This window comes from Brachionichthys hirsutus, chromosome 22 (assembly GCF_040956055.1).
Source record: "Brachionichthys hirsutus isolate HB-005 chromosome 22, CSIRO-AGI_Bhir_v1, whole genome shotgun sequence".
NCBI classification, from domain to species: Eukaryota; Metazoa; Chordata; class Actinopteri; order Lophiiformes; family Brachionichthyidae; genus Brachionichthys; species Brachionichthys hirsutus.
The window spans coordinates 271,263-281,384 of record NC_090918.1 but is presented as its reverse complement, the minus strand read 5'-3'; the positions used below and the strand labels follow the sequence as shown (position 1 = coordinate 281,384).

General features: G+C 50.3%; 1 protein-coding gene across 1 annotated transcript; it reads left to right on the top strand.

Moving 5' to 3' along the window:
• The first annotated feature begins 5,320 nt into the window (after positions 1–5,320).
• On the top strand, positions 5,321–10,120 carry LOC137911039 (zinc finger protein 709-like). The gene is made up of 9 exons (XM_068755461.1): positions 5,321–5,354; positions 6,372–6,574; positions 6,659–6,757; positions 6,833–6,936; positions 7,058–7,214; positions 7,480–7,603; positions 7,689–8,589; positions 8,661–8,713; positions 8,803–10,120. The coding sequence occupies exons 1-9, from the start codon at positions 5,321–5,323 to the stop codon at positions 9,990–9,992; spliced, it is 2,865 nt and encodes a 954-aa protein (XP_068611562.1). The 3' UTR covers positions 9,993–10,120.
• Positions 10,121–10,122: the final 2 nt, after the last annotated feature.

Here is a 10,122-nt window from a genome sequence, read left to right as displayed (position 1 = left end):
TTTTCAGTCTCACAGACAGGCAGACTAGCAAAACACTGAGTCATCGCCGGGCTTGCTTTTATTGCTGTCCACCAGACCAATGCTCCTCCTTCTCCTCCTCGTCAAGGGGTCGAGGGTTAGGGTCAGGCTCGGTGGGAGGAGTTTTCAACCACCATAGGATAGTCTGGAGTTTGGTGATTAGGGCTAGAGTTTGTGGGTGGGCAGAAGTAGACTGGTCTGAAAGGACAAAACTCACCTTATAGTGAGTTGTATCTGTAATTATGCAACACAGCAGTCTCTGTAGGCTTTGCCTTTAGCAGACAAAGGTCATCAAAAATCCTTGGAGGTGAGAATATGAGGCCAGCAATAAAAAAGAACGTTTTATTTAAAAAATGATGCTAAGTTTAGATGACACAGGAGTTGAGGCCTCTGCAGATGAGGCACAACATCCAGTTTTACGCCCCCACAGGGGGAGGTCGTGGGGGTGAAACTGGACTCCTTAGAGACAGTAATGGAGAAAAGGATGCTTCAGAAACTACGAAGCATCCTGGACAACAACACCCTTTAACATATACAATGCATGATTGTAACCTTCTATTCTTTCTCTCTTTCTTACTACTATACTTTTATATTTATATGACTGCACTATGTGCATACTGTCCCATTATTATTTCTGAGTTTTGTTGAGTGGAGCACTGTTGCTGATGGAATTTCCCTCTGGGATTAATAAAGTATTCTGATTCTGATTCTGATCATGATCAAAGATATCAGTAACTCACCAAATGAACACGCATCACTTTTCAGACGTGAACTTTAAATAAAATACATGGTGACAAAGAGGATTTAATTATGACTATGAGGCTGAGGAGTTCTTGTTGTTTGAAGTGCCTTCCATGCTGACAACACACGTCTAAGTGTGAGTTAAAGGGACAGAGACAGAGCACAACGAATTAGTATTTGGTAATGTTTCAGGGTGACAGATGTAGTTCCCAATCCTCAAACCTCATGCCTCACTAAGATCCAACCGCCGACTCTGGAGTCTCATGCAGTCTCTGCTGCTACGTTTGCAGAGCTCAATGTCCGTCACTTTTTTCTTGACACATTTCAATGACTATGGGGTGAACTGCTATGAAACTGCTCAGGGTTTGATTCCCTTCTGCGTAGTTGCATGCTCCCCTTGTCTGTGTGGTTATCTGCCTCTGTTTGGCCCCGCGATGCATTGGCAAAATGTCCAGGGTGTACCCCGCCTCTCGTCAATAGTCACCTGGGAAAGGCTCCATAGACCCTAGAACTGCAAAGCGGATAAAGAGGCTGATTCAGGGCAGGTGGGGCCTTAGCCAAGACCCTTCGCACTCCACACCTATACCTCAGAATGAGCAAAATGAATACAAATAGTGTCATGCCGGCTCGAACGTCACCTGGGTTAACAAGGTTCGCCAGGAGAACAGGGCATTGATGGAGTGCTACTACGGTGTATCACACTTTTTGGACACAACCTAACTTTCATTTCACACATTTCTTATCTTCAAGCCCAGAAAAAGACTGAAAGGAACGGAGAGAAAACTGCCGTGAGATCGGTTGTTTGATAGTGTTCATGTCTCTGTTGTTTAGGGAAGATCAAAAACAATAAAAAATAAAAAGGCAATACAACATTGGACTAATCCGGCGGTGAATGACAGCAGCTCACTGCAGCACTTCTATTATGCTGTAAGCTGATCCCACAGGGGGACAAACACAACGCTGAGCGAGCACACAGTGCATCCTCACGAGCCCGCCGCACTGCTGATTACGCGTTTTCTGTCTTAACCCGTTCAAGCCAGCTGTTGAATGCCGCTGCCAAAGATGGGGAGGGCTTTTGCGTGATGAAATGCACCCTCTGTCGGCCATGCTGGAGGTCCTTTACCCTTTTCTCTTCATGTACTAGTGTTGTAGTCAAGACCACGGCAACCGAGACCAAGACATTACCAGAGACCAGAGCGCATTGAGACCGGGACGAGACCATATCAAAGAAAAATCACAACACGACAGAACATAACGACCACCATCAACAGAACATCATTCAGTTTGCGACAAAAACAAATTCTGCTATGCTGTTTTTGAACCAGCACAAACTTGTTGTTTCACTTCTACAAATTAAACAATCATAATAAAACCGAACTGTCCTGACAAGCCACGATGTCAGGAACAATGCTCAAGTATGAAGTGAGGCCAGATTTGAACCGGCAACCTACTTGCTGTGATTTAACAGCGCTAACCACCGCGCCATCGTGCTGCACCAACCTTCTAGCATGATTTTCTTGAACATGTGTCTTTAACTTTGACATTTTGCATTTTGGTGCTTTCCCAGGCAACTTAATGAGAATAGAATAAAATAGAATCCTTTATTGTCACCAACATTTACAGTGAAAATCTGTTGAGCAGCTCCACATGGTTCACATTTATAGTTCGGTGCAGAGCCATGAACTTTCACCACAACAGAGAAAGAAAGACAATGAATTCCTAGAAATATTAATACTCCTGAGCAGCCAAATGTAAATGAATGTAATAAATGTACATGAGGATTATGGCATGAACAAACGGTGTTACAAACACCCTATAAAGTCTGAGCTCAACGAAAAACCTCACAAAGGGTTGGGTATGAACGACCCTCCCCAGTAACGCCTGGGGGCTCGACTAATACCTGGAATCATAGAATCAATAGATCAATCAATAGAGTTAAAGGGTGAAAAAGAGAGGAGGACAGCATGACTGACATCAAAAACAGCTGAGCAAGCAGGGAGACATTGTAATAACCAGTAGTGCCTTTTATCTTACCGCCACTCTTTCAGGATTATTAATTCTTGTGATGACATGAAAATCAAGCATCAAAACGATTTAGCATGTGGAATGAAAATCAGGTCATTCTGGTACAATTTAGGTATCCTAGCAACAACACATTGGGGACAGAGGGACAGAGGGAGAGAGAGCACAAGGCTACAGGGAAGAGAGAGAGATTACTGACATATATTTATAACATGAATAACCAGATAGAGAGGGAGGAGCTCAGTGTGTCATGATGTTAAGCCACCAATGCTGCCTAATGACAGCAGATTGATTATACTGATTACTGCATCGATTAGTTATAAGCTTTGTTAAAAAGGAAAGTCTTTAGTCTACTCTTGAACATAGAGATGGTGTCTGTCTCACGAACCAATCAGGGAGCTGATTCCACAATAAAGGAGCTTGATAACTGAAGCTCCGCCCCCCTGTCTGCTCTTGGACATTTTTGGAACCACGAGCAGGCCAGCGTTTTGGGACCGCAGGGTCCTAGTGGGGCAATACGGGATAATCATCTCTGTAAGGTAAGGAGGGGCCTGGCTGTTGAGGGCTTTAAAAGTGAGTAGAAGGATTTTATATTCAATTTGTTCTCTAACAGGAAGCCAATGCAGAGACGCCAGAACAGGGGAAATGTGTTCTCTCAGTCTGGTTCCTGTCAGCCGGACAGTAAGGAGTTGCAGTAGTCCAGTCTGGAAGTCACCAAAGCATGGACTATTCTTTCTGCATCTTTTCGGGTTAGTAGGTGCCTGACCTTTGAAATATTCCGAAGGTGAAAGAACGCAGCCCTTGAAACGTGCTTTATCTGGGACTGAAAGGACAGGTCCTGATCAAAGATTACCCCCAGATTCTTGGACGTGGTGCTGGTGGACACTGAGACGCCATCTAGTTCAACTACAACACTAGAACAAACATTTCTGAGATGCTTTGGCCCAAGAACCAGAACCTCAGTTTTATTTAGGTTTAATAACAGAAAGTTCTCGGTCATCCAGGAGTTAATGTCCTGAAGGCACGTCTGAAGTCTTCGATCTCGGGGGTGGCTGAGGCTCAGTTGGTAGAGTGGGTCGTCCAGTGATCAGAGGGTCGGTGGTTCAAATCCCACCTCTGACCGTCTGTGTGTCCTTGGGCAAGACGCTGAACCCCGGTGGGTCTGGCAGCTCCTTGCATGGCAGCAGTTGCCCACTGGAGGGTGAATGTGTGTGTGAATGGGTGAATGTAAAGCGCTTTGAGCACCGCAAAGGTGGGGAAAGTGGTTTAAAATGTATGTTCAGTTTTTTTTTTAGTACACCGACAGTAAAAATACAGACGCACAAGTTCAGATGTTCTCTGTTGGACCCTGACCAAAGTAAAGGAAGTCATTGTGAACACTAATCCTGGTCCGCTACCGGTGCCACGCCGCCTCCTCGTATCATACAGAACTCTGGAGAAACGTCTGCTGCTCCTACAGTGGCAACGGCGGGCCAAAGCCAAAGAAAACGGGACACTGGAAAGGGGAGCGTCCTGTAGGGCTCTACATTACAAACCATTTAGGCTTTAAAAAAGCTGATTATGACAGAAATATAATCCAGTCAGAACATTAAATAAATACTATTATCTACAACGAACCATTCAGAATTGTATAAAGAAAAGAAAAGCCAATTCTGATGCCTCAACAGTTCATAAATTACAAAATAGCAGGAAATTAAATTTTGAATGTAGCGCATTCTCTGAAGCATCCTACTTTGATATTAGCTCACACTGTACTACAATATCACCTTAGAACATCACCATAGCAACACAACAGCAGCACAAATGATCGATTACAAAATAAGAAATGCAAATTCCAATTTGTAGAATAATTATGTCTATTATTTGTAACATAATGTGAATAATAATAATAAAAGTTCATTTGAGATAATTATAACCTCCCTGTTTTTTTAACTACTGCTTAACCACGTTAGAAAAAGCTGCTGCACGTTAACCAGGGTTAAAGCCGATAGGGCAGCACGAATAGCAGGACAAACGGTGCAGGTGGAGACACAACACGGGGAAGGTGCTGCACAGGTGATTAGGGTCACGGAGCCAGTCTTCCTGATCAGTTTGTTCAGTTTGTTGGTGTCGCTCGCAACAACAGGCAAAAATGTTTTTATAATGAAATTAATTAAAAAATAAGCAAGTATATAACTGTGTAACGTTGTGTTCAACTAGAAACAGTTCGAAATGTATTACAGTGCATATGTACTGAAATAAATCTCCAGCAGGGGGCGCGAGCAATAAAGAAAACAGAACTCCGACGTGAAATAATATACAGAAGAAGAAGCTTCTGAAAAGTACTGCGAAAATAAGTACTGCGTTTTGAGTTTTTATGCAATTAGCTACAGTACTTGTAGCTAGTTTGGTGGTTTTCGTTGAACAGTCGCCTCAGCCCCGTCTTCATCGCCCTGCTAGCATTGGCTAATGCTCTTCGAGTGGGACTAGCTTGCTAACTAGCTAGCGACCAGCGGCTAGGCTAACCGCAGTTAGCACATCTTCAGCACGGATCAAAACGATGGACTCCGATGCGTTTCCGGCCTCAGCCGAAGGTTTGTCCTCGGAACCAAGAATCAATAAACACGATTGTGTTCTGCCTCTGAGTCCGCGGAGGCTGAGCGGAGCGATACTGTGCTGCTTGGTTTTACGGTCCTTTGCAAACAGCCTGTCAGGCCTGCTGTCGTGTTATTTTTATGTGTAATTTTAAGGCGATGCATCCTCGAAGGAGAGAAAACTTCGTTTGTTGTTATTGGACGAGCGTCTCATGTTTGCAGCAGCAAGGCTGCGTTCAAGACACGCCGCCGTTCTTCTCTGCTAAAAACGCGAGATGTGTAAAATACACAATGTCCTATCGGACTATTAGACGCGAGCAGCAACCGCATCGGGGAATTTGTGTTCTGAACCTTTGAATTAAATTAAATAACTATTCAAATGTATTATTGTACGAAAATTGTCAGTATAACTGATTTGATGCAGTAATTTATTCAGTATTTGGTAAACACAATTCATCTGACTAGTTTTATGAAGCTAATTTTAAAGATCTTCCAGGTGTGGTCAGAGTACTCTGTTTTCCAGGTGTGGTCAGAGTACTCTCGTGTTTTCCAGGTGTGGTCAGAGTACTCTCATGTTTTCCAGGTGTGGTCAGAGTACTCTGTTTTCCAGGTGTGGTCAGAGTACTCTGTTTTCCAGGTGTGGTCAGAGTACTCATGTTTTCCAGGTGTGGTCAGAGTACTCATGTTTCCCAGGTGTGGTCAGAGTACTCATGTTTTCCAGGTGTGGTCAGAGTACTCATGTTTTCCAGGTGTGGTCAGAGTACTCTCATGTTTTCCAGGTGTGGTCAGAGTACTCATGTTTTCCAGGTGTGGTCAGAGTACTCTCATGTTTTCCAGGTGTGGTCAGAGTACTCTCATGTTTCCCAGGTGTGGTCAGAGTACTCTCATGTTTCCCAGGTGTGGTCAGAGTACTCTCATGTTTCCCAGGTGTGGTCAGAGTACTCTCATGTTTCCCAGGTGTGGTCAGAGTACTCTCATGTTTCCCAGGTGTGGTCAGAGTACTCTCATGTTTTCCAGGTGGCACCTTACCTCTGGCGTCGCTACGACTCCTGGTCCCGCCCCTGCAGCTCCTGTCGGCGTCCATGTGGCAGGTGGTGAGGAGACGAGACGTGATGAAGTACTGGCGAGTAGCGGAACACGTCTCCTTGGTGCTGGACGTGGTTCCGGAGCTGCTCGTGTACGAGCACAGGACGCAGCTGAGCCTGGGACTAAGAGCCAGGGTGGGGACCCGTCGCCCTCGGAGACGAGACGGCTATTGATGCTTGATGACGCGTATCCCCCCCCCCCCCCTCTCTCTCTATCAGTACATTCTTGAGCTGTGCAGAAGTGAAGAGCTCATCCAACCTGATTTCATCTTGTCTCACCTGGAGAAGATCAAAGCTCCGTGCCCCGCCCCGATGGAGGTGAGGGTCAGAAGTCTGGCGTCTCTGGTTTCGTTCCGTAGGACGCGTGACGTGTCGCGTCTTTCCACGCTGCAGACGAGCCGACGGGCGGAGGAAGGACCGTTTCGTTTTCCTCAGCTGATCCACGCGTTGCTCAAAGACCCCGAGGAGAGACGAGACTTCTTCACCGTGAGTCGCTCGTCCTCTTCATTCGTCTCTCAGCTGCACTTTGGAAGTATTACGGAGCGCACGGAAACATGAGAACATTATGATATATATATGTATACTACTAAAAGCTTCATATACTGAACGTGATTGCAGCACGTTTGAGTATTTCCTGGTGTACTATCCTGCTTGTTTCTTGAAGGACGTCTTCCCTGCTGAGTACGGGCCTCAGTACGACAGCGACCTGCAGACGCTTTTCTCCGAGTTCCTCTCTCGGCTGGCTCGGCTGCTGCCCGTTCCTGAACTTGAGCAGGTTAGAATACGGATACCTTCCATGTTCTTTGTACTTTGCTGAGGAGATGCTGCAAGAATTCTAGTCGCAGAGTAAGACGGTTGGATGGAGCCGTACGACCCTGACCCTGACCCGGGACGGTTCCGGGTCACGGTTAGTTTGCGCACTGGCCTGTAGGAGGCCATGGTTGTGATTCAAAGCAAATTAGTCACAAAGTGGTCGGGTAGCATTCGCTAGTAGATGCTATTTGGGATGCTGTGTAATTTGACCCCCCCCCCCCCCCCAGACCATTTCCTGGCTTGGAGCTGAATGTCCCGCCTTGGACGGCTGCATGCGTTCGGTCTCTGAGCCGACGGACCTGAGAGCTTTGCTCCAGCACCACAAACAGCTCGGTCACCTGGAGCAGCACGGTGAGCCCCCCCCCCCCCCCCCCCCCCCGGCACGGCCGCGGTGTCTGACCCTCCATATGAAGGACTCTGTTCTGTTCCTCTGCAGTTCCACCGTCCACCATGGGCGACAGGATCCTCTCGTCCCTGTCCGCGGTCTGTCCCAGCAAAGCGTCACCGAGCAGAGCGCTCGTCCTCTCGGGTCCCCTGCGAGGCGACGGCGACGGCGCCGAAGTAATCACGGTGACGGATTGTGCAGAGGTGGAGTTAGACGCGAGCGCCGGCATCGAGGCGGTGACGGGAGAACGCGGCTGTGAGGTAACGGCTGTGGAGGAAGCGCTCCACAGCGGAGAGGAACCCGCCCCACACGGAACCTCTCCGGGTCGTCACGACTGCCCCGAGTGCAAGAAGAAATGTAAGTTTGCCTCTTCGCTAACCGCCCACAAGGTCGTGCACACCGGCGAGCGCCCCCACCGCTGCAGCGACTGCGGCCGCTGCTTCTCCTTCCGCCAGTCCCTCGACAGGCACCGACGCACACACGGCACCCGACGCAGACACGCCTGCAGCGCCTGCAGCGCCTGCAGCGTCTGCAGCGTCTGCAGCGAGGGCTTCCGGGCCCCGGCGGCGCGCACACGGCACAAGCAGACGCACGCGGGAGGCGGCGGCTACGCATGTCCCCAGTGCGGGAAGACATTTAGCCGGGAGCACGCGCTAGCGAGGCACCTGAAAGGTCACACTGGGGGTCACAGTGCAGACGAGCGCGCGGAGAGTCCCGAGCGAGGGCAGCAGGTTCCAGGTTTCAGCGACGCTCCGGAACCCAACAGCTGGGTGGAGGTCGATCTGGATAACGAGAGCAGCGAGCCCCCCCGAGCCGTGTCCCCGGTGAAGGTCCGCACAAGCGGGCGGAGACCCAAACCCACCATGAAGATCCAGGTGATACACTTACAGAAGAACATGGCAGCCAAGAGAAGGCAGGAAGTCAGCAGAGCAAAGGCGGAGCCTCTGAGCTGGTAAACGTCTCCCGTTACGCCGCAGTGAGGGACGCCGAGCGGCCGCGCCTGACGCCTACTCTCTCTCACAGGGCAGAGCACGCCTACGGCTCATCCAGGGACGCCTCAAAGCCGAGCGACAAAAGTGAGTGAGCCCCCCCGCCGCTGTCTGAGCGCGTTTTAGCGCTCTCCAAGCTGTGATTGTTATTTCTGCTTTCCCTTGAGGCTCTGCAGCTCTGGACCCGTCGGCTGATTTCTCCTGCCCCGAGCGGGTCCAGCGGCGCACGGAGAGGCTCCGCCCTGGGGAGCTCCGGGGAGGACGCTTCAGCTGCTCAGACTGCGAGAAGAGCTTTAAGTTCCAGTCCTTACTCAAAGCGCACCGACGCATCCACACGGGAGAGCAGCCCTTCCTGTGCGCTCAGTGCGGACGGAGGTTCTCCTTCAAACAGTCCTTGGAGAGACACGCGCAGACGCACAAGTCCGGGCGCAGGTACGAGTGCCTCATCTGCGGAGAGTTCTTCAAGTCCCCGGCGGCGCAGAGGCAGCACGAGAGCAGCCACATGGAGGACGGCGACTACTTGTGCTCCGAGTGCGGTCGCTCGTTCACCTGGAAGTCTGCCCTGGTGAGGCACCTGAAGACGCTCTGCAGACACGACACGGAGCCGTCCCTCAAGTGTCCCCGCTGCGACCTGCGCTTCAGCGGCGCCAGCGACCTGGACGAGCACCTCCAGACGCACGGAGAGGAGCGAGCGCACGCCTGCAGCTGCGGGAAGAGCTTTGCCTACCGGGCGGCGCTCGCCGCACACCAGCGCACCCACCAGAAGGAGCGGCCGCACGCGTGTGCACAGTGCGGGAAAGGATTCCTCTACAGGGGGGGCCTGCTGAGCCACATGAAGGTCCACTCCGAGGACACGCCCTTCACGTGCTCCTTCTGCGGAAAGAGCTTCAAGAGGGAGCGCAGCATGAAGAAGCACGAGCGCTTCCACACGCGGGAGAACGTCTTCGGCTGCTCGCAGTGCGACAAGAGCTTCGTGTACAAGGCGACGCTGGTCAGGCACGAGCTGACCCACTCGGGGGAGAGACCGTACCTCTGCTCGGACTGCGGGAAGGGCTTCTTCTCCCACGCCGAACTTCTGAAGCACGAGCGTTTCCACACCGGCCACAAGCCCTTCCAGTGCCCCCACTGCGACAAGAAGTTCACCCAGTCCTGCTACCTGACGCTCCACCTGCGCTACCACTCCGGCGTCCGGCCGTACGCCTGCGCCGAGTGCGACAAGAGCTTCCTCAGCGCCAACCGGCTGAAACGGCACCAGAGGACCCACTCCGGAGAGAAGCCGTACGCGTGCGGGGCCTGCGGGAAGGGATTCAGGCAGTCGTACAATCTGAAGATGCATCAACGGACGCATGCCAGCAAGATAACGTAGTCCCTGCTGAATCACAATCAGATGAGGATTAAACCTGCATTCATTCGTTCATTCATTCATTCATTCATTCGTGTGTTTGCATTGAATCCAGAACAGAATCGAGTACTGTCGTTTCAAATAAAGCACACAA